This window comes from Melanostigma gelatinosum (assembly GCF_949748355.1).
Source record: "Melanostigma gelatinosum genome assembly, chromosome: 11".
Lineage (NCBI taxonomy): Eukaryota > Metazoa > Chordata > Actinopteri > Perciformes > Zoarcidae > Melanostigma > Melanostigma gelatinosum.
Window position 1 is genome coordinate 23,271,591 of NC_136644.1, and position 23,500 is coordinate 23,295,090.

Here is a 23,500-nt window from a genome sequence, read left to right on the forward strand (position 1 = left end):
TCGACATGATGACATAATTGCACCCAATTTATGTGTTGAGTTTTTTTATGTTCAGGCAGCTGACTGGCTGGTGTTTGTGTTGCTTTAACATCTTAAATGTACCAAAGTAAAATAAAAAACAAGACTTTCCAACAGGACTGTAGTCGCTTCCTGGCAACAAGAAACATCTATAGATATGATGTCAAATTTTAAAACAATAATTTGCTGGCTAAAAATGTCCTATTAATAACTTGGACGAATGAACTCATATCTCACACGCACACACACACACACACACTGACAGAGAAAGAAGGAACACAAAGGAGAACTGAACTCCACCCATGACGCGTCACGAACTACCTTTCACAGGTGTCACTTCCAGTTTCTTCACATTCTCTCAGTCGATACAGGTGATTCCCACACGCACACGCACACACACGCACACACTCATGCAGTGTCCTGCTGTCTCTCATTTCCTGGATCCAGCGCGTCCGAGCTGCTGTGGAAACTTTCAGAAGTTTTGTTGTTGAGAGGGGAGGAGGTGAGGAGGAGGTGGTGAGGAGGAGGAGGGGGGGATCTCTGGGAACTACTGCGGCGTTTGCTGCGCTCACACGCGGATCGGTTCGGTGTCTGAGCTCCGGGGATGTCGGCCGTGAAGGCGCTGCAGCAGTGGTGCCGGGTCCGGTGTGACGGCTACCGGGACGTGTCCATCACCAACATGACCACGTCCTTCAGGAACGGAATGGCTTTCTGCGCGCTCATCCACAAGCACAGACCCGATCTCATGTGAGTAGACTCAGACCACCCGAGGACTGGGTGACGGTGTTTTGTCAGCTCGCGCTGCTTGTGACGTAAGCTGTTTGGAGAAGACGTACTCTTGTCGCTTTACTTGCACTTCTTTCATGAAAGGGACGAGAGAAACTTCATGTGGGTCTTCAGGAAGAACCGGAGCTGAGCTGAGCTGAGGAGCTCAGTGTCTGCAGTCTGCCTGTATTTACATTAGGCTGGGGCTTTATTTTCCTTTACAGTTAAAGTGATCATCTGTGCAATCCTGCTACTCAGTGTTTATGTTCTATAGAGTGCAGATCTGGAGACTTAAAGGCCTTTAGTCTTGACGCCCTTCATGACCTGCATGGAGACTAAAGGAAGCAACATGAAGGTCTCAGGGTTTGACCTGGTAGAATCTTGGACCAAAAAGAAAAGAAAAAGAAAAGCCTATGGAAACAAATACCGAATGGCAATGAAAAGATTTGACTTTGAAAGCTGTCTATCTGAATTTATGTGGACTGATCTGCTTCGTCACACTACAATTTCAAATTTAAATACAAAGTCTAAGCAATCAAGTCTGTTTCCATCGTCACCACACGTGTTTTAACTGTCCATTTATTCTCAAGCAATGTAGAAAAAGACTTTACTTTTACCATGTTTCACATTAGTAATAGCATCATTTAGTTATAGGCCTAAGCTTGCTAACATAGTTGGGCATAACTGTAAGTAAATACATAAAACATGTAAAACCGATACAAAATAGTTGAAAAAAGTTCAGAATTCAATAAAAAAGAGTGTGGGAGGGGGTTGTAATGATGCCTTTAGAGTCAAACACACGTTCATCACAGAAAGATAGATTTTATACACACAAACATGTTAAAAAGCACTATTGTTTAAATGCAAATCATTCGAAAGAATTGCAGAAAGGCCTCTGGAGCTTTCCAGTCTATTCAAAAGCAAATGTGTTTGGTCAGCGATCACAGACTGTTTCTCAGCCCCAAAAGATTTAACAGCGCCTCCTTTGTCAATGTTTGTTCTTCTATTCGTTGCACAAACCTCTGGCCTGCGTAAGCTGCTGCAACTAATGATGTTCAACGTCACTGAGTGATCTCTTGAGTCACTTTTAGGTGACGTTTGTCTTTGTTTCGTCGTGTTTTTGTCTCTGGGATCTCAAACAGTCCGTCTGTGTGTCAAAGATAATTTTCAGTTCGAGGCAAGCTTGATCAAGTGAAAGTAAAAAGGTCGTCTCTTTTGTGTTTTCCCGGGACTTTTTGACAACTACCAGGGAATTTCCACCCGGGAATATTTGTTGATATTTGTCACTTGACAGCTGCAAACTGTTTTGTCATGAATGAGATGCGTCCACGTTACGCTTTGGCTTAAATATTCCAAAGACCCGACCCACCATCTCTATTGGAGCGTTGCCCAGTTTCACACACAGACGCCTGCTTTTCATCCAGATGAGCCATTACTGCAGGAAGACAAGTAGTTTCTGTTCAGGAAGCGATGCGTCTCTGCTTTCCTTTCCTGAATGTAGACATTTCCCCATGCTTCTAAAGAATGCAGGCTGACATGAGGCCGTGTAATGAATTGATACGTCGTCTGCGCCGGACTAAACAACACATGTTTAGGTCCAGACTGTAAACAATCCAAAGAGGAAGGGAAGTTGGATCACATGTTACTGGTATTAATTTTTCCTTCTTCCTCTGTTGCAGCAACTTTGATTCACTGAAGAAGGAAGATGTTTATGAGAACAACAAACTGGTGAGACATGTTTACATTCTGCATTTTGACATCTGACTGTTTCCCCACACATGTTTATTCGGACAAACTCGTGATTCCCGAGTCCACACTCGCGGCTTTAGTCTGCAGACCGGATGATTAATCGTACTGATTTAGAGCTTCCCGGCCCCCAACAATGGTTTCACTCAGGCAGAAGTGCTTTAAAATGGCATTCTCTCTAATGGCCATTAGGGGGCGACTCCTCTGGTTGCAAAAATAAATCCGATTGTGTAGAAGTCTATGAGAAAATGACTCTACTTCTCACTTGATTCATTACCTCAGTAAACATTGTAAACATGAGTTTATGGCCTCAGCATGAAGTTCATTTAGCGCTACCTTGTGATTAACCGGTTGCTACCGCGGCGTTGTTTGGTCTGGGAGTTGTCCGTGTTTTCACCGTACACATTTAACCCTTTCACGGTGTGTTTCAAGTTAATTGTAACCTTTTTGCCGCCTAAAATGTTTTACTCAGCGCTGGGTTGTACTTAGCTCCACCCTCTCCTGTCTCTTCGGGTTGCAAAGGAGCCAAGATGGCGACGGCAAAAATGCAGAACGCAAGGCCCGGAATGGCCGTACTTCTTCCGTAGCCTACATTCTTTGGTTTCACACCATCACACTGATCAGCAGCTGGCGGTGACACGCCAGGATATCCTGCAATGTGCCAACAAAGACGGTGAAGAAGAAGATTACAAGCTCGTAGAGACGTCTGTAACTCAGCGGAACTTCCCAGTTCAAACACTTGAAAATCCCTTACTTTATGAAGTCATTCATTTAACAGCATTTTGAACTTTTTTTATTGACTAAATGATGAATAAATCAATTTAAAAAAACCAACTGATTCATTCATGGCTGATGAAAGTAATTGTTACTGCAGCCATTAATTGCTTCTACGTGCGTGCTGTCTGTTGATGTTGCATCAGCACCGCTTGATGTTTGGTAACAGAGGATTTTCAAAAGCGTCAGTGTTCAGACGTAGCTGAGAGAAGAAGTCATTGCCAAATGCAGAGTGTTTCCGTCCGGGCACTTTGACGTTGGCTGCGTTATTGCTTTCTTTACTTTCACCTACTCCGCAGAGCTTCATCACTGGAATCTGAGCTCTGAGACAAAAGCTCAACATCACTTTTGCTCTTGATATTGAATAAAAGCCCAAATTGGCAGCTGCTATTTGACTCTATTCAGGATCTTAACTGAAACAAAGCCGAAAGAACAGATGCAAGTTAAAACTCAGCAATGAGCTGTGAGCGATTAAAGTGCTCAGCAAAGTAAACAGTGTTTTTCTGGTTCTCTTGATCGTCTGATTTCTGGTTTAGTAATTCCTCTCATGCTCGTCGGCCTGTCTCTGCTTGTTTTGTTTTTTTCTGCTTCGATGGAATCGCTGAATGTGAATCTTGTTTGGAAATTCCTGACTCGCTTTCTGTGTGAACACAGAAGGTGTAGATTCAATCGGTGCTCAGAATGTTTGCCATTTGAAAAAAAGGGATTTTATTCAGGAAACGCAAAAAAAAACAAGACATGGTTGAACCATTCATTTGAACAAAGAGGATACTTGTCCACATCTAAAGGGAGGACGAAAATCTAAAATACAATACGAGGCACTCAAATAGACATCAAAGATAAAAATGATTTCATACAAATGAACTCTTTAAAAAACATGTTCCAACATGTTTCAGCGTGTCAAAACACACCGAGCTTCCTCTGTCTTGTTGGATAAAGTCGATGTAATTTGCAGGCGTTCAACGTTGCGGAGGAGCAGTTGGGAATTCCAGCGCTGTTGGATGCAGAAGACATGGTGGCTCTTAAGGTTCCTGACCGCCTCAGTATCCTGACATACGTGTCCCAGTACTACAACTACTTCCACGGGCGCTCCCCGAGTGAGTATCGGTGTCTCTGGCTGTGTTCGTCTCTGTCCCCCTTCTTCCTGTCTCACCAGCCTCTGTTTGTTCATGTGTTCGCTGCAGTTGGTGGTCTGGGAGGTATAAAGCGCCCCGCTGACGACCCCACGGACGAACCGTCCGGGAAGAAGAACCAGCCGGTGGCAGCGAAGGTGTTTCCCTCTTCCAAACTGGCCAGAGAGAACAGTCCTCCCCCTCCCGTCAACATCACAAGGCCTTCTCCTTCTCCAAAACAAACCAGAAATGCCACAAAGGTTAATTCTTCACATAAGCATTACAAAAAAAAAACGTTTGTTTTCGGAATAACGTCCCAAACGATGTGGGAGTTGCAAAGCCAAACACATTGAAGACAATTCACATACCTACGAAGTTCTATTGTTGTGTCTGTATCAAACTGCTGTTACATAACAAACAAAAAACCCACATTGCCTCAGATACGTTACAGCAATTACGTTGACAGATAACGTGTCCTGAATAAAGTTGTCATTTCCATCTCATGAAACCTCCCTCACCCTCTCCTCCCCTCTTCCAGGATGTGGTGGTTGAGCGATCCCATCAGACAGGCACCCTGAGCAACAAATGTGTGTCCTGCACCAAGCACGTTCACCTGGTGCAGCGACATCTAGTGGACGGGAAGCTCTATCACAGGAGCTGTGCAAAGTAAGGACCCGTGCTCATTCATTTCATCACAACTGATCCTCTTTATTCTAGTCTGCAGCGTGCCAGAGCGACTCTTTTTCACTGTTTAATTTAAATGAAAAAAAAGCAATTATGAATTCATAATGAATATGTATCATTCAAATTATAAATAGAACTCGTATCACATTGTCAGACAAATAAAAGGATCAAATTTGAGGCAGCGGACGCATTCTTCTTCCTTGTCATAATTTGATGCCTACATTACCCACAATGCAACTCCACTGGTTCATTTGGAGTTTGTGTATGTGATGTTAGTGGCGGCTGTGCCCTGCTTATTATATTCCATTTACAGTTTCCATTTCATGATGGCTTTAATTTAAAGAATGCAATTTTATTTATTTTTTTATTTAAAGGATTTACTTTTTGTGTTGTAAGTAATTCTGGTTCTGACTCATTGCAATGACATTTCTTTGCCTTTCTTTTAGAGACAGTTAAGGTCAAATTCTGTCCTGTAGAAGAGACTAAAACAAAAAGTCTGAAAAATTGCCGCTGTTGTCTCAGACATCAACTCTTGTCTGTTTGTAAAGTTGTATTTCATTCCTCCTGACCTCCACAGGACAAATCCAAGTATTACATGTTTCTGGTGTCATCCAGGATTCATAACGCCGGAGTTATGTCCGGGGGTTTTATGTTCAAGCTCAAACAGAACCAGCAGGAGCTCTGATTTGCCAGCTGTGGGAAGAATTTAGTCACAATTACGTGTCTTTTGCTTTCTGTCTTTCAGGGCACTGTCGGCTACAAACCCACCTGCACCTTTCAGAGGTTTACCCACAAACACTCCCGTTTCCAGATCAACTCCGCTAGCTGACTCCACTGAAACCAACACGGCCACTCCGACTCATACACCCTCCAGACTGGGACCGTCGTGGCTGACGGAGAAAGCCAGCACCCCTCCCGGCTTCTCCACCACTTCTTCTTCCTCGCCTCCCTCCCGGCCTGCTTCTGTCTCTCCTGCTGCTAAAGAGACTCAGACGTCTGTTTCCAGATTAACTCCCGTTACTCACGAAACTCCCGTTTCCAGATTAACTCCCGTTACTCCCGAAACTCCAGCTTCCAGATTAACTCCCGTTACTCACGAAACTCCAGCTTCCAGATTAACTCCTGTTACTCCCAAAACTCCAGCTTCCAGATTAACTCCTGTTACTTCCGAAACTCCCGTTTCCAGATTAACTCCTGTTACTCCCGAAACTCCCGTTTCCAGATTAACTCCCGTTACTCCCAAAACTCCAGCTTCCAGATTAACTCCTGTTACTTCCGAAACTCCCGTTTCCAGATTAACTCCCGTTACTCCTGAAACTCCCGTTTCCAGATTAACTCCCGAAACTCCCGTTTCCAGATTAACTCCGGTTACTCCCGAAACTCCCGTTTCCAGATCAACTCCGCTAGCTGACTCCACTAAAACCAACACGGCCACTCCGACTCATACACCCTCCAGACTGGGACTGTCATGGCTGACCAAGAAAGCCAGCACCCCTCCCGGCTTCTCCACCACTTCTTCTTCCTCGCCTCCCTCCCGGCCTGCTTCCAGTGTCTCTCCTGCTGCTAAAGAGACTCAGACGTCTGTTTCCAGATTAACTCCCGTTACTCCCAAAACTCCAGCTTCCAGATTAACTCCCGTTACTCCCAAAACTCCAGCTTCCAGATTAACTCCCGTTACTCCCAAAACTCCAGCTTCCAGATTAACTCCTGTTACTCCCAAAACTCCCGTTTCCAGATCAACTCCTGAAACTCCCGTTTCCAGATCAACTCCTGAAACTCCCGTTTCCAGATTAACTCCTGAAAATCCCGTTTCCAGATTAACTCCTGAAACTCCAGTTTCCAGATTAACTCCTGAAACTCCCGTTTCCAGATTAACTCCTGAAACTCCCGTTTCCAGATTAACTCCGCTAGCTGACTCCACTAAAACCAACACGGCCACTCCGACTCACGCACCCTCCAGACTGGGACTGTCATCGCTGACGGAGAAAGCCAGCACCCCTCCCAGCTTCTCCACCACTTTTTCTTCCTCGCCTCCCTCCCGGCCTGCTTCCAGTGTCTCTCCTGCTGCTAAAGAGACTCAGACGTGTGTCGTCTCCAAACCCGCGGCTTCAAGGACTCCTAGTGACTCTCCCTCCACCACAGCAACCACTTCTGTCAACACCAGGCCCACCGCTGCTCCTCGTACCTCGACCACGGCGGCCAAGACGGTGCAGTCCAAGCTCGAGTTCTTCCTATCGGAGAGCGATGACGAGAAAAAGACTGCAACCACCAACGTTGTCGTAAGCAAAGGGCCGAACGTGACCGCCAAGGTCCAGGAGGCCACAGTAGGACAGGCCGTCTCTGTGGTTGTGAATGTTGGTGGCTTTGGCAGGAAGGAAGCGAATGTGAGCCCAAACACAGGTGGGGAGAGAGCGACAGCAGGAGGTGGAGATTCGAAAGCGAAAGCATCGGCCGCAGCCTTCATCTCCAAAACACTGGCTGAGGAGAACAACAACAACAACACCGCTAAGCCGGCGTGGACGACTGTAGCGCTGAAGAAAATTGACAAGTAAGTAATGTAACACACACGTATATGATTTTATAACATCTGGCTGTCGGCCTGTACATCTACTGGTGAATAGTAGCGTTTAATAACTCCTCACCTCTGATCAGACCTCCTCTAGTGGAGACTCCAAAGAAGGAGACGGAGGGCGTCAGAGGGAGAAAGGTGCTGAGGGCAGACCGGTCGATCCTCGCTGACCTGGTGACGCCGACAGACAACCGGACTCCCAGCCCGGCCGGCAGAAGTGGACTCAGAGCCAGAACCCCAGACGGAGAAGCCTCAAAGCCCAGTGGTGCATCGCCCAACAGCTCAGGTTCAACTCACATATCTGGTGGCTGTACACAGAGCAGCTTGTTCGTAGCATTGTTTGTGTGGTCGGAACAGGAAATGTTGGAAGTGCCCTCTCATCTGCACGCTAATGTACCTCTTTCACAGCCGATGGCAGTTATTTTACGATAGTTTGCATTTTGCAAAGCCCCGCCCTACTCTGCCTCTCATTGGCTAGCACTCGCTGCCTCCTTTGCAGAATTTGTTTAATTTTTATTGCTGATAAAGATCGGAGGGCTGGTAGTGTTAATGATTTCAGCTCCGATGTGGATGTTTTGGTCAGGATGGCAGCCTTCTTGCACGATCACAATGTCCTGATTTAGGGAGAAAATGTTTTTAAATTTTTAATTTTTGCTATATAGACCGGTCGGGGATTTCATTTTTGATGTGGTGCCATGATTACACTGCCTTTTAACCTGAATGTTGATATGGCACACTGATTAACAAGAACATTATTTGTTTTCTCCTCCTCAGCATTAGAAAACAAAGTGTCTCCTGCGGACTGGAGGTCGAAGCTCAAACCCATCTCCAAGTAAGACTTATTAAATAAACGTTTGTCCTGTGTCCCCTCCATGTTCTGTGTTTCTGGTTAATTCTTTCCCTTACTGGCTCAGTTCCTAAAGTCATACCTCCAGCAGGGAGTATCTGTACGTGGGCGGGCTCACAGCGTAGCGACATCTCCTCCTCTCTCCTGATATCCTGTCCATTCATCCATCCATCCAACCTTTCCCTCCCACAGGAAGCCTGTACCTGCTGCTCCTCCAAATGGCTCGGCCGTCATTTGTAGTCGGAGCTTTCGGCCTCTCCTCTTACGCCCACATGCATGTGAGCCCCAAATGGTGTCAAGACTGAGTAGAGTCCTCCGTGGTGCAACATATGCTCGGTGCTCAGGGTTCCTTTCCCCTAGGATGACCTTTCGTCCCGCTCTCATGAATCAAAACTGAACACTAGAGGGGCACTACTTGTAGGAGCAGATAAAGGGCCATTAATTAAAGTCTCTTTGTCTCTTTTCTGCTCGTCCTCAGACCTGCTGCTCCTTCCCAGCCCTCCCCTAAACCCTGGACTTCAGAGCTGCCTGTTGGGCCTTCTCCCTCCTCGCATCTTCACAACCCGAGCATCTCTGTCACTCCACCTGCAGCTAAGGGTAACATGGGTACCTGTGTTGTAATGTTGTTCCGTTTAAATATGATTGTGGACAAAAAACAACAACCCTGCACATTGCTATTTCAGTCCACGTCGGCATTACAACGTACCACAAATGGTCTTCCTAAAGAATTCCTATATATGAATCCGACCTCTCAGGGTCTCCTGCCTTTGCTCTTAACTTTCATTGTATCTATTTAAATTATCTTTCTTTCTTTTTCAGGATTCCTGAACGGTCAGACAGACCCAACTGCAAATGGCTCCAAGTCGAAGAAGGTATCGAACCGTCGAACATCAGTTTGCTTCAGCTCACAGCACATTGTTTTAAATGTAATCACGTTCAGGTTTTTATCTCAACAACAATTTTAATTTATTTAATCCACTAATTGGTGTTAAAATGGTTTTTAAAATAAAAGCATTTCTCTTTCAACAAACTAACTACATTTCAATTGTTTGTTAATGTAATCATTTCTACATCTTACTCATCTGATCATCTTTTACTGCCTCTTTTCTTCAAACTGAAATGTAAGGATGTCATTCAATAAGTTAGGTTCGCCTGGGTTTTCGGATCTATGTTTTGGTTCACAGCTTCCATTACATGTGTGTGTGTGTGTGTGTGTGTGTGTGTGTGTGCGCGTGTGTTACATCTGTAGATGAAACCAGACTACATCCTGAAAGAGGACATCATAAGGGAACTGCAGGAGATTGAAGATAGCTTGGACGAGTGGGAGAAGAGGGGAGTGGAGCTGGAGGTGAAGCTCCGCAGCAGTGAAGAAGGTGAGATAAACACTCTCGTGCTGTGTGAACCTCCTCGTGAATCAGGAGTGGAAAAAAGAGATTCAGAGGAAGGAATGTATTCTGGGAATAACTGCATGTGTGTGTTTTTGTGCGTCAGAGGGTGAAGATGACTCTCTCATGAATGAGTTCATGGTTGAGTGGTTCAACTTGATCAGGAACAAGCAGGTGGCAATGCGCCGGGAGTCTGAACTGGTCTACGTGTGAGTAAACACACACACACACACACACACACTTAGAAAAGGGGCATGGCACTATTTAGCGATGAGTGAAACAGACTTGTGGCCAGAAGGTTGACAGTTTGAATTCCCAGTGTCCTCCCTCCTCCGTCTCTCAGCAGGGCGTCCTGGAACAAGACAGCTCACCCCCCCCCCCCCCCCCCCCCCCACTGCAGTGTGAAGCACGATGCTGCTTAACACATGCTTAACACATGCACTGCAAATATTCCTTTCATTGATTAATGTTAAACCTCTACCCCTACCAAGGCATTTTAACAGCAAATTACAACAAAAATGTTTCGTTTTAATCCAGATTTGCATTCAAATACACAATCAATATTTCAGCAATGGATCTAATGACCATGTGTGATCCGATAGGGGTCGCTTGTGTTGACAAACCTGCAGAGACGTATCACCCGTCTCACACCCACGTGTTTCAGCTTTTTAGTGTCTCATGTTTTTGTTGGGATTAGACTCCAGACTCGAGAAATGCAATCGTAGGCGATGAGCTGTTTAAATACAGATTTTTACATTGTTTGTACTTCTAGTGGGAAAACCCAGGACCTGGAGGAAGAGCAGCCCACTGTTGAGCAGGAGCTCAGGAGACTGATGGACAAACCAGGTGAGAGTTTCAAGGAAACGCACTCGACACAATGACATGAAAGAGATCAAACATCTGAGACTAGAATGTGTCTGTGTTTGAGCAGAACGGCTGAAAACAACCTCGGACCGGAAGAGGGAAGAGCAGCTGATGGCCAAACTGGTGGACATCGTCAACGACAGAAACGCGATTATAGAGGGTCTGGATGACGACAGACTCAGGTGTGTATGCAACTACAGCGGAGGGTCATTTGGGGAAATTTAAATGATACAATTTAAGGTCTTGGCTTGAGGGTCTGCTGGATCGCCCCACACTCACAATGTCAACTACCCCAAGTTTTGGAAAACAACAAAGCGCATTCTCAAAACGTTTGGCAAAGAAAGCTGACGGCACAAACTTGATGCCTGTTGCCTCGCTGTAATCGTGACCGTTATCGTCAGAAGCAAGTATTTCTATTAAAGACGACAGCACCTGCGCTCACCATGAACAATCTGGATTATCCTCGACAGCACACATGTGAAACTCTGCCGTTTGAAGAAAAACCTGAGAGATAAAACACCTCGGTGGTAACCAGCCGCAGGATATTGTTATAAACCAAACTTCTGGTAAAAATAATCAGATTTAACGTGGAGTGGTTGTCCGGGACAAAATGGCTAACTCCTGGCTTGTCAGAGAAGACACTGTTTGCCTCCCATGTGTGGATTTTAAATCCAATTTACTCGAGTACAGAGCGAGAACAACAAAATGTCTCGCTGCCCGAGTACTCGCAGATCACACGCGTGTATAAATGCAGTATAAGCTCATACAGACGAGGAACTGCTGTTGATCTGTGTTTGCTTTTTGTGCGTTTTCTCAGGGAGGAAGAGGAGGACGTGGAGCTCAACAAGCTGATGATGAATTTCAGTGAGTGTCTCGAACACCCCCTTCGCTCTGTTCATTCGTTATCACAACCTCGACGTCGCTGCAACTTAGTTTGCTTATAAATGATCCAATTGTGGATTTCCATCATGGACGCCTCTAATTGAAGTAGATAGGAATCTCATTGTGTGTGTGTGTGTGTGCTGCATGTTTAAGGGTGCCACTGGGCGATGTTTTCATCTCATTTGATCTAATGACTGCTAATGGAAAAAGCGTCAAACAAAATGCTCCCCCTCTCTTTGTCAGCGGCGTTTCCTATTCGACAAATGGATAATGTAGCTGGTTAATTTGACCCTCTGATAGAACGGAGTTAAAGCCGGCTTCATTTGCAATTCATGACTGGGAAAGCCGGGCTGAAAATTGAGGAGATTTATTGAACTTCAGTGAAAGGTCGTTATGTTGCAGCGAGTGAATGCCGACCGTGGGCTAAAGACTCGCCATTTTATTTTAATGTATTCGTAAAGTTAATGCCAAAGTTTCACAGTTCGTTCCCACTCAGAGTGGGCATGTGGTCGTTTACACGCATGTTGTATCCCATAAGAGAAATGCTACTTTATACCACTCTTTTCTTACCTGGCAGGTGTTTTTCTTCTTCTTTTAATCTTCTATCAGGAAACCTCAAACAGGGGTTAAATGACGTTACATTGCTCTTAACCATGGCAAAGGTGCTTCTGTTGTGTCAACCCTCACTGGTGAAACAACAACTAGATTTTAAGTTGAACTCGACTAGAAACACACTTTAAACACAACTTGTGGACACAGCTTCTCTTATTTCCTTGTGGCTGTGGTATCGGCACAATAGTACATGCACTAATATAAAAATATGTTATCTTAACATATCAGAATCCGCCTTATTGGCCAAGCTATGTGTTCACATACAAGGAATTTGACTCCGGTTATCTCCAATGAAATTAGAGATAAGACTTGGAAAAAGAGCTAAAAATAAAGAAGGCACTCAGCGAGCGCAGACCTCCGCCTAGGCCGTTTCCGTAATTGAAAAATGATCCGTGTATCCTTCCGTGATGCGGATCAGCTCCTAAATGTAATGGGTTTTTCTTCGGCTCGTGCTACAGCCTTCCACCAAGTTTCATGAAAATCAGACTTTCCGTAATCCTGCTGACAAACAGACAAGCTAATCAACAAACCAACCAACCACACAAACCAAAAACACAAACTTCTTGGCGGAAGTAACAAAGCTTAATAAAGATATGGAAAAATAGATATGGAACTATTATGTGCATGCAAGTAGGCGACAAAATATGTCTATAAATATATAATAAAAAGCAGTGACGACCAACAACATACAGTGGTTGCAATGGAAAGTCAAGGTCTGTAGATTGTAACACAAATAGTGCAAAGAAATAATAATATATTCGGAAATCTTGTCTTGTTGTCCTGAGCGTCAACGTCTCGTGCTTCTGCAGTGAGGTTGTCGCCCATTTTTTAAAGATGCATTATTTTGTTTGTTTTTTGGCTGCTTTCTTGCAGAATTTCCCATCAAACCATAAATCACACACGTTTGTAGTAGTTTGCTTAAGTTAAACATCGGATTTTCCGATTTCTTTAAAAAATGTAGTTTTTTTTACCTCTGCGTCATCTTTTGACCGCCCTCCTCTCTCCTCTCTCAGACGTGAAGAAAGACAAACAAAAGAAGAAGTCTCCGATGTCCAAACTGTTCGGTTGGGGGGGCAAGAAGGAGGGATGACGCTCCGCAAAACACAGCGCTGCTCCTCTCTTTGATCGTTTTTTCCCTACTGCTCTTGTTGTGGTCTTAATGGCAGTTTACGCCTGTGATTCATGGGATAACTGATAGTGTGTGTGTGTGTGTGTGTGTGTGTGTGTGTGTGTGTGTGTGTGTGTGTGTGTGTGTGTGTGTGTGTGTGTGTGTGTGTGTGTGTGTGTGTGTGTGTGTGTGCGCGATCTGTCATTTTAAAGAAAAATGCCCTTCCCTCTGTCGACTGCATCACTCAAGATCTGACGTTCCTCCTGCCTGCCAGTGACACACACACACACACACACACACGCATGCACGCAAGCTCATGCTCACACACAAATAACGTTGAGGGGTTAATGACTCACCAGCCGTGATGTGATTGGGTTCAGTGCTCCAGTTGTTAGTTTTAATACCCTTCTAGTCTTAATCTGTCTACTTAATGCTCTGAAACGCACACACACACACACACATTTTCTTCCTCTATCTGCTTACATGTGCAACTTAGTGGAATGTTGGTTGTATCCAGGGACACTTCAGATGCTAATACCATTTAAAGAAGCGAGGTCAGACAGCTGTTTCTTGCTCCCGGCTCATGTTTGGGTCCACGCTGCCAGACTAACGTCGGGGTCGCTTTCATTACACGTTGAACTGCATTTAAGGTCTCGCTAAAATCTCGTTTACTCCGAGCTCGACTCTCATCTTCTCTAACCCAATGGTTTCCAACCAGAGGTTCAGGAGTTCTCAGGAAAACAAAAAATAGAGAAAACAAATTTTTAGTCTTCAGTTGAACTTTGTCACAGCTTGTCGGAACACTTTCAGAAACAAGAGTTCCAAAAGGGTTCTCCCCAAAGGGCTATGGGTTCCATTAAAAACCCTTTCCATTCAAAGAACTGTTTTTGGAAGAAAGTTTTCTTCATGTATTGTTGAAAGCAGAGCCAACACCCCTGACTGTGAACCATGATTGTTGTGGGTTGAACTGCACCATGTTGAGGCCCAAGGCTGCTAGACGAGGTCCCCATGCTAACCTGGCTAGGCTGGAGAAAGATCTATGGAGTAAAAGGGAATATAAGAGGGTTATTGGTCGGCCTTCCTGGGTAGGCTGTAAGCACACATATAAGGCCTTTATAAACCGGGGGGTATAACGAACTTACAACCCGATAATGCTGAATTTTACATGTCATGGGCTTTTATTCTGAAAGGATTTTATAGATATTATTGCAAATCAACCTGTTCCACACAAAGTGACGGGTTGATGCCTTTGATCACGCTGCGAAAGTTTAGAAAAGTCTGCCTCGTTCCGGAAAAAAAATGATGTTTTTTCGTTGTGTAATATTCCCGTTTTGTGTGACAGTTTTGACAAAAACAACAGTATATTGACGTGCACGAAAGAAACGCCCCCGGTGTGTACAGGCCTTTGGAAGATGGGAAGTTTCTAGATGGACCATTACACCATCGAAGGGTTCTCTTTAGAAGCTGTCATAGCGGCTTCAAGGGTTCTCCTGGGGACCAAACCGAAGAACCCTATATGGGTGTATATGCCAAAGATAGAAACTAAATAGACTCATAATTCGATGGCTTTGTTTCAATGGGCTGGAAACCACAGAACCAAACGCACTCGCAGCATTTCTTGACTTTTGACAGCAGTCGGTCGTGAAGGTTTCCTCACTCATCATTTACAGACTCCAGCTGCACATTCAGGTTTTCATGAAGCGACAGTGATCCTCCAGGAATCAAGTGGAAAAGCTCTGAATCATTAAGTTTCCCTTTGAGCTTAGATTTGCTTCGACATTTAAAAATGAATGTTTTTTTTAAAATAACACATTTATGGGTTAACGCAGACCTGATGCTCAAACACGGCTGCAAGAAAGTCACTGGATGTCGTGCTTTGTTTTACTTTCATGTTCTGTAGTTTGTATAATTGACTAGAGGAACAGTATGCGTCTGCTTTGTGTCATGTGACTCACAGGTTGAACCGATTTAAACTAAAGTCAGTTGACTGGATGATTCTGAGTCGTAGAAATACAAGAACTGGTCCATATTGGATCTGGATGTTTTAAAATCTGAAGTAACGGTTTATTTTGTGTCATAATCTTTAGCTTATCAGTCATTCTTGGAGAGGAACTAAAGCCAACTTTTAATTTCTGTGTCGTGACCAAATTGCTCAATTACAACACAACTGTTTGGTGTTTTGCATAATCTCACATTGTATATATGTCAATGCTATGTCCTTTATTTCCCTTCATCTCGGTTGTATGTGTTGTATAAAGTCGAAACTTAGAACAGTCTGATTATTAAATGGCCTGGATTTTAAACACATTTCTGTCATACATCAACTAGAATTTTAATAAAAAGATGACGTTATGTATGGGTCATGGTTCTCTGATATTATGATATTCACTCGTATGGAAATAGATACATCATTTTAATGGTGCTAAACCACCTTAATTTACCTTTTCTATTACTCTCTTGAATGTGTTTGAGTTTGAGTTGGTGTGTTTTAGTGGTTTTATTCCAGCACTGTAATATTGTGATCATATTTGGCCCAAGCAGGATTTATTGTTGGTCTTTTTAAAACGGATTCAACTGCAGCAGCGATGATGCATTTTCAGTTTGAAGACACCAGGAGGCAGCATGAGACTTTCCATGTCACTGGAGCTCACGCGGAGCACGAATCCCTTTTATGTCTTTTGGTCTTTAGAGCTGATAAATACACACGATCGACCCAGACACAACATGAAAGATGTATGAATTATATTTGTATGATTCTAAAGGAAGTTACGTTTCTCAGCTTTTGGATTTTTCGAACTAATGCAGAAAGGCAACACAAGCTATTTTTTTTTTGGCTTAATTAATTAAAAATGTATGTAATTAGGAAAAGAAATTAAAATAATAACACAAAATAGTTTTCAAGAGTCTCGTGTCCAAGGCAGCAGCAGAGTTTCAGACAAACAACCAGTAACTGTTCAGTCTAATTCACTTCTCCAGTGAAACCATTGCACAATACACACGTTGTCACATATATTTCTTGATCTTTTGTCAGGGGAGAAACTAAAAAATGAAGTGAAACACACTCTGATTAACAGTGTGTAACTATCTTTAAATCTCATTTTACTTTTTCTGCTGCAGAGGATTTTGTTTTCTGCACAACAAAGAAATGCAACTGCAAAAACAGTGAGGAAAGAGTCGACAATTTAAAATTACAATCATAGATTTGCTTCAAAGGAATTTACAATTTGCACAGCGTACGACACCTCTATGCTCCTCAAGCCTCACTTACACCCTTTAATTTCTCATAACACACTCGTGACACATTTATGAAAGGGAACAAGAGGAAATTGGCATATTTATTACAAGAATGTAGAGGCTGTGATGCTGAAGTACAAAGAAAAACTATGGACGTCAACAAGATTAGCAGTCTTCTTAGTGTGTTTGTTTCCCAACCGCAGACTGTTTTTGTAATTAAATGTTTCATCAGAGTAGTAAAGAATTCCTGGTCGCCCTTAGCGGAGAACAAAATACATTATCTTTCATTTTTGAGATTTCGAGACAGAAAAAATAATATTTTTGTGGTCTGCGTGTAACTTATAGATGTTGACGTGGAACATTTCAAGTGTGTTCTTATAACATCAAGGTTTTTGGACTAAAACCTGAGCGGCACAGCCATCTTGTATCATCCTACCCGTAAAGGCCACAGGTGAGGAATGAGTATGCAGAAAAAGACAGAGTTGGGGGGAAAACTGTCTGTTAAAAACAGCTGGTAATCCACTGCAACAGAACCACAGTGACGAGGTCAAACACACACACACACACACACACACACACACACGTACACGTGAAACGTTTCAATCCTTTGCAGTTGAAACATCCATTCACAGCGAAGGAGAAAAGAGAGGAATAATACAATGGAAGAAGAAAAGAGCAGGGAACTTGACTTTTAGCTCATAGTTGTTTGTTTTATGTCTTTTGGCGTGAAAACGGTGTAATCTTCTCCTCTCCAAAGGCAACATCTGTTCCTGTTATGTGTGAAAGTGTTTGTTGATTCCTTCCACAAAAAAAAAAACCTCCATGATAAAACGTTCCATCGGCGCGCCGCTGTGCGTCTGAATCAATCATGTCTCCGCGTAACTTTGGAGCGTGTTTATCTTTGGGCTAAAAATGTGCCCTTAAGTCGTCTCAATGAGGTACATTTATAACGCGGGAGACTGCGGTTGAGGAGCAGACTGTAAACGTACCTTTGAGGTGGTTCATTTACATAACACAGTGGGCCCTCACATTTTATTCACACAGGACTTTTAAACAGTTTAGGGAGTTCGGAGTCTGTTCTGACATAATGAAATTCAACCATTCACAGCTCCTATCGGCTCAATCTGTGTTAAAATAGTATGAAGGCGACATCAGCATGCACTCAACCTGTTGGTACTGTTGTGTCACACGCCTTTATGTTCTCTTCCTTTAAAGTTCAAAGGGACGCTGTGTTCGGGATTCGATACACTGCACACTATTTATATTCGTCCCTTTCCGCTTCCTTTTCACGCAACTCGCACATTTCATGGTGTCTTCAAGTCAACTCAAGTAAAGTTCCTCCTCTTGTTCAGTACTTATAGCTGTCTCTTGTTTCCTTCTTCCTGGCATGACATTACACCTGAATTCATTGTTTTATTTTTGGGTGGTGGCGTGACCAACAAGTTGACACCTTATAACGTAGAACATGTGGCAGCAACGTTAATACTCATCGTTGGTGTCCACCTGGCACATGTAAGGCCAATGGCCGCTCCTCTTCTAGCTCTGCTTTTGGTCTCAACCATCTCCTGAGGGAAATATCTGGTGGATGAAACTATGGCTCTTTTTGTCAAGTTATAAGGGAACTTGGTTGATTTGTGCATTTGGTTGTCTGACTACACTTGTTTTTGTTCATGCAGATATGAAGCTTTGTGTGCTTATGATGATAGAAACATCTGTAAGTAGGTACGTCTGTCCTTTTGTGAGCGCTGCTTCAGGCTTCTTAGTTCCCGTGACTTGTAGATACAATGATGTTTTCGTGTTTCTACGCGTGGCAACAGATTGAGAAGATTCCTTTCCTGTTTCAACGGTCTGGTTTGGGACAACCTGACAGGCCTGCACAGAGACCTCAACCCCGTTGAAGTTGACAGTGAGCCAGTCCTTATTGCTCAACGTCAGCCTCACTGATGCTCGTGTAGCTGAATGGGAGCAAATCCCTGCAGCCACGGTCCAAAAGTGGAGACTGTTCGAGGTGCACATAAGCGCCCGTGCAGGCTTTGGATTGGTACGTTGAACAATCACATACAGTTTGGGTGTCCACATATAGTGGCCATGTAGTGGACCTTGGATTTTGGTTATTTATTCTCCAGCAGGAAAATTAAATCTGTTCTACAAAATACAGAAAAAACATTTAATATCAGTTGTTCCCAAAGACATGGGTCACGTCCAACACGTTAGTGGCAGGATGTTTTCTTAGGGTCGGCAAATCATTTTGAATAATTTCTTCCATTGAAATTCTTTTCTTGTCTTTTATATCTGCAGTTAAGCTTTGAACCACATGAGAGAGCCTGAATGTTCGTGTTGCTCTTATAACTGGAGCCGATTTATAACGTTCAATGGAATATGAAAGGCTGGAAGAAAAAAGAAGAGCCTGGTAGCTCTTGGTCTGGTTTATAAAGTATTTAACATGCGTATATGTTGTGAATAACACATGTATAAAATGAAGTTTTGATTTGTCAAACAACTAGCTCTTCAAAATGTCTGCTTTACCTGTTGAACATAATATGAAGTGATGTGGAAATGGTCAGAAACATTCATTTACTTACAGATTCACTCTTTTGTAGATAAGGAACCTTGTGAATAGATCTTGTGGTTTGTCATTTTTAAATAGTGGGTCCCGAGAAAAAAAACAAGTGATGAATTTTTTTACGATTATGAGGGAGTGGGACTTCCTCGCCCTCAGTGTGTTTTGATGGATTTCACGAGATTCTTATAAACCAGCGAGAGGTCATAAAATGGACCACATGAGAAAGTTTAAAGTGCTGTAAGCTCATCGGCTGCTTTATTAAAAAAGAAAAAAGATACCCCCGTGAACATATTTAGTCTCTGCTTGGATAACATTCTTTGCAGCGCAATATGTTTCTGCTTCGGCAAAACAGTGAGAATAATGTGTAAAAGTGATGACAGATTTTACACATGTTTGCATGAAGGAGGAAGAGGAGGCTGTGTGTGTGGTGTTGATGTGATGCATCGCTGCGTGCATGCATTTACACCAGGAACAAAACGGTTGAATTGTTTTTGGCTTGTTTTTTGTGTGTCTGAGCCTCCATCACTGTGTTTTGACATTTTATTCTATTTTATTTACCACTTATTTCAATTTATTTAAGTTGTATAATTGTATATTTTACTACTATTACTGTTATTTCAGCTGTTATTATATTAATTATATTTTATAAAATGTTTATCTTTTTATTTTCCATGCGTGCATTTGTCTCAAATTGTTAAATAGCCGATTTTGTCTTTTCTGTTGTTTTCACAGTGGGATCTTGTTTTCGGCTTGTCAGTCATCTGTGAAGCACCTTGACCTGCACTGGCCCGCCTGAGAGGTGCTACACAAATAAAGATTGATTGATTGATTGAAAGAGTGCTGTTTGAGTATAAGTGCGTCTTTGTGATGACAGCAGTGGAAAAGCGATCACAGCTCGGGGACCCCCCCCCCCCTCAAGAACCTCTGGATGTCGCCCGTGGAAACCTTTGCATGTGGTCTCTACTTACACACACACACACACTCACTCACACACACACACGATATAACATACACACACATTAGTGGTGGCGACAGGCGGCAAAATCATCTCAGGATTTTGGTTCAGGTCTCCTTCTTCTTTGTGTTTCTCTAAGTGTCTGTGACAAGGAAGGAGCGTAATGATCATTTAGTGTGTGTGTGTGTGTGTGTGTGTGTGTGTGTTAAGCTCTTCTGTGGGCGGATACTTCTGTTTGTCTGAATTAGTAACGTAAAAGACAGAGAGGACATGTGCTCCATGAATCAAAAACACCGTCTATCAGGGTGAATATTTCCGCTTTTTAACTCTACTTAAAACTACAAATATCCAGACGAGTGACGATAAAACAGGGTATGCTTTTGGAGTTGTTCCCAGTGTGTTATAAATATGTATAAAAAGACAATTGTAACATTTTAGTCGCGTAAAGATGTCTTGTTCAGCGGTTGAACTTATCTCCACCATCTTGTGTCACTTCTGGTTGCAAATAAAAACAAGATGAGAAGAAAGCAATGGCCGATGTCTCGGTGACTTGGTCCACTTCTACTCTGTGGGATTTCCTACAATCCAGAGTACTGTGATCGCCATCTTGTGGTGTTCTGTTTTTCCCGGCTGTTTGCTGACCAGCAGGTGATAATGATTTGAGTTAATTGCTGCAAGAAATACATTCTGGTCTCTTTCACACTTGCCAGAAGAAGATCTTTACAGATCGAAATGTTGCCTTAGAAAGAGAAAGCAAATGTTTTTTCTGGGACGGTGTTCAGACCACCTTGGTGTCCTGCAGTTTAGTATTTTTTGAGTATCTTTGCCTGGATTTGCGCAAACTCTGTCCCCCTTTTGATAACAATTATCACGGGAGGATTATGAGACAAGGGGCCCCTGGACACAGACAGGCAAAAGGCCCCAACACCTGTATTACAAAGGAGTAAGACACAAAGGCTTTAGAGTTGCTTAGCCTCTATTTGTTGTTGTGTTGTAGTATTCATCTCAGTGGTTTTGTGTCGCTTTGTAGTTTGTTTCTCTTTGTATGTCCGTGTAGTTTTGTGTCTCTTTGTAGTCATTTTGCCAATTTTCAGAGTTGTCTCTTTGTAGTCTTTCTGCATCTCTTTGTAGTTGTTCTGTACGCCTATATAGTTTTGTGTCTCTTTGAAGTTGTTTTGCCGTTTTTCAGAGGTGTCTCTTTATGTCTCTTTGCAGCTGTTTTTGTCTCTTTGTAGTCTGTGTGTCTTTGTTGTCTTTCTGCATCTCTCTGTAGTTGTTTTTGTCTCGCGTCTTTTTGTGTCACTTTGTGGTCTGTATGCATCTCTATGTAGTCTTTGTGTCTCTTTGCAGTATCTTTGTGTTTCTTTGTTGCTGTTTTGCATCTCTTCGTAGTCTTTGTGTCTCTTTGCAGTATCTTTGTGTTTCTTTGTTGCTGTTTTGCATCTCTTCGTAGTCTTTGTGTCTCTTTGCAGTATCTTTGTGTTTCTTTGTTGCTGTTTTGCATCTCTTCGTAGTCTTTGTGTCTCTTTGCAGTATCTTTGTGTTTCTTTGTTGCTGTTTTGCATCTATTCGTAGTCTTTGTGTCTCTTTGCAGTATCTTTGTGTTTCTTTGTTGCTGTTTTGCATCTCTTCGTAGTCTTCGTGTCTCTTTGCAGTATCTTTGTGTTTCTTTGTTGCTGTTTTGCATCTCTTCGTAGTCTTTGTGTCTCTTTGCAGTATCTTTGTGTTTCTTTGTTGCTGTTTTGCATCTCTTCGTAGTCTTTGTGTCTCTTTGCAGTATCTTTGTGTTTCTTTGTTGCTGTTTTGCATCTCTTCGTAGTCTTTGTGTCTCTTTATAGTCTCTTTGTGTTTCTTTGTTGCTGTTTTGCATCTCTTCGTAGTCTTTGTGTCTCTTTGCAGTATCTTTGTGTTTCTTTGTTGCTGTTTTGCATCTCTTCGTAGTCTTTGTGTCTCTTTGCAGTATCTTTGTGTTTCTTTGTTGCTGTTTTGCATCTCTTCGTAGTCTTTGTGTCTCTTTGCAGTATCTTTGTGTTTCTTTGTTGCTGTTTTGCATCTCTTCGTAGTCTTTGTGTCTCTTTGCAGTATCTTTGTGTTTCTTTGTTGCTGTTTTGCATCTCTTCGTAGTCTTTGTGTCTCTTTGCAGTATCTTTGTGTTTCTTTGTTGCTGTTTTGCATCTCTTCGTAGTCTTTGTGTCTCTTTATAGTCTCTTTGTGTTTCTTTTTATTCATTATGGTCTCTTCGCAGTCTTTATTTGTCTCATTGTCTTTTTACATCTTTTTTCAGTTGTTTTTGTTTCTTTTTAGTTTTTCATTTTCTTTTTGTAGTCTTTTTGAATCTCTTTGTAGTCATTTTATGTTTCTTTGGGTTCATTTAGAGTCTCTTCCAGTCTCTTGATTTGTGTCTCTTTAAGTGACATTTTGTAGTTTAAGGCCATAGGGGCCCAAGACACTTTGGGCCTGTGCCCTGTAGGCCCATTCAGTAATCCATCCTTTTACTATTATACAACACGAAAAACAACTTTTGCTGCCCATGAGTTTGTCCATTGTGGCACCTTAATATGATCTCTTATACCTCTGTGTTTGAAGGTCTGTAAAGTACTCCGACGCTGTGCGCATGTGAGCTCATATTTATAGTTAATTGAGCTGAATTGAGATCAGCACAAGCAGAAAGCTTAAGGCGGAAAACGAGAGAAGCACTCAAGTGGCTATCAGTATCATAAAGGAACAAAAGTGAAGGAGGGGAGGAGGGATGAAAGGAGATGATTTTCAGCGTTAATCCAAATTGAATTACATTGATAACATCGTTTTTTTTCCGGCTTTATTTTATATGTATTTTTCTCATTTCATTTCAATCATCCACTTTCCACGTTGCCGTCACTCGTTGCAGTTTGTCTTTGGTTACAAAGGAAACAGCTGGCTGGTCGCTCAATACAACATTTCTGCAAAACCACAAACGAACTTATGAACAAACGGCAATCGGTAGCTATTTATTAGACTCTTTTCCCATCTCTTTCTCTCTCTGTTAATAGTGTGAATTAGCATATAAATGAGAGATAGCATGCGATAGAATCCACTCTGCTTGAATTTGTCCATTGGGACTTATGATTATGTCTTTCTCCTCCTTTTTGCTTCACTCCTTTCCGTCTGCCTTTCTCTCTCTCGCTCTCTTCCCACTCATCTACACAGTGATTCCTTTCTTCTATTTCCATTTGAGGACTCCTTTTGCTTTGTTTTTATTAGCTGATACAGTTAAAGTGAGTCATTTGTTTGTCATTATTTGTTTACCTGGATGTGGGTTCCGGCTGCCTCTGTGTGCGGTTAGTTTAAGCGTACTTAATTGCTCCTGACTAATTAGCGGATGAGTCGAGGCATTTGGGAGATA

The 23,500-nt window shown here is 42.8% G+C and overlaps 1 protein-coding gene across 1 annotated transcript; it reads left to right on the plus strand.

Annotated features, from left to right (window-relative positions):
• The first annotated feature begins 598 nt into the window (after positions 1 to 598).
• On the plus strand, positions 599 to 15,706 carry LOC306784099 (uncharacterized protein). The gene is made up of 16 exons (XM_079277936.1): positions 599 to 765; positions 2,463 to 2,511; positions 4,259 to 4,400; positions 4,488 to 4,675; positions 4,954 to 5,081; positions 5,845 to 7,647; positions 7,752 to 7,954; positions 8,443 to 8,500; positions 8,994 to 9,112; positions 9,335 to 9,387; positions 9,765 to 9,888; positions 10,007 to 10,109; positions 10,673 to 10,746; positions 10,832 to 10,946; positions 11,582 to 11,628; positions 13,272 to 15,706. The coding sequence occupies exons 1-16, from the start codon at positions 623 to 625 to the stop codon at positions 13,346 to 13,348; spliced, it is 3,426 nt and encodes a 1,141-aa protein (XP_079134062.1). The 5' UTR covers positions 599 to 622; the 3' UTR covers positions 13,349 to 15,706.
• The last annotated feature ends 7,794 nt before the right edge of the window (positions 15,707 to 23,500 follow it).

Bases quoted from the DNA above. Each gene is read 5' to 3' on its own strand.
- LOC306784099 (XM_079277936.1), top strand. From the start codon at position 623: ATGTCGGCCGTGAAGGCGCTGCAGCAGTGGTGCCGGGTCCGGTGTGAC. The intron at 4,401-4,487 runs GTGAGTATCGGT...TGTTCGCTGCAG, and splicing joins CTTCCACGGGCGCTCCCCGA to TTGGTGGTCTGGGAGGTATA. The intron at 4,676-4,953 runs GTTAATTCTTCA...CCCCTCTTCCAG, and splicing joins AAACCAGAAATGCCACAAAG to GATGTGGTGGTTGAGCGATC.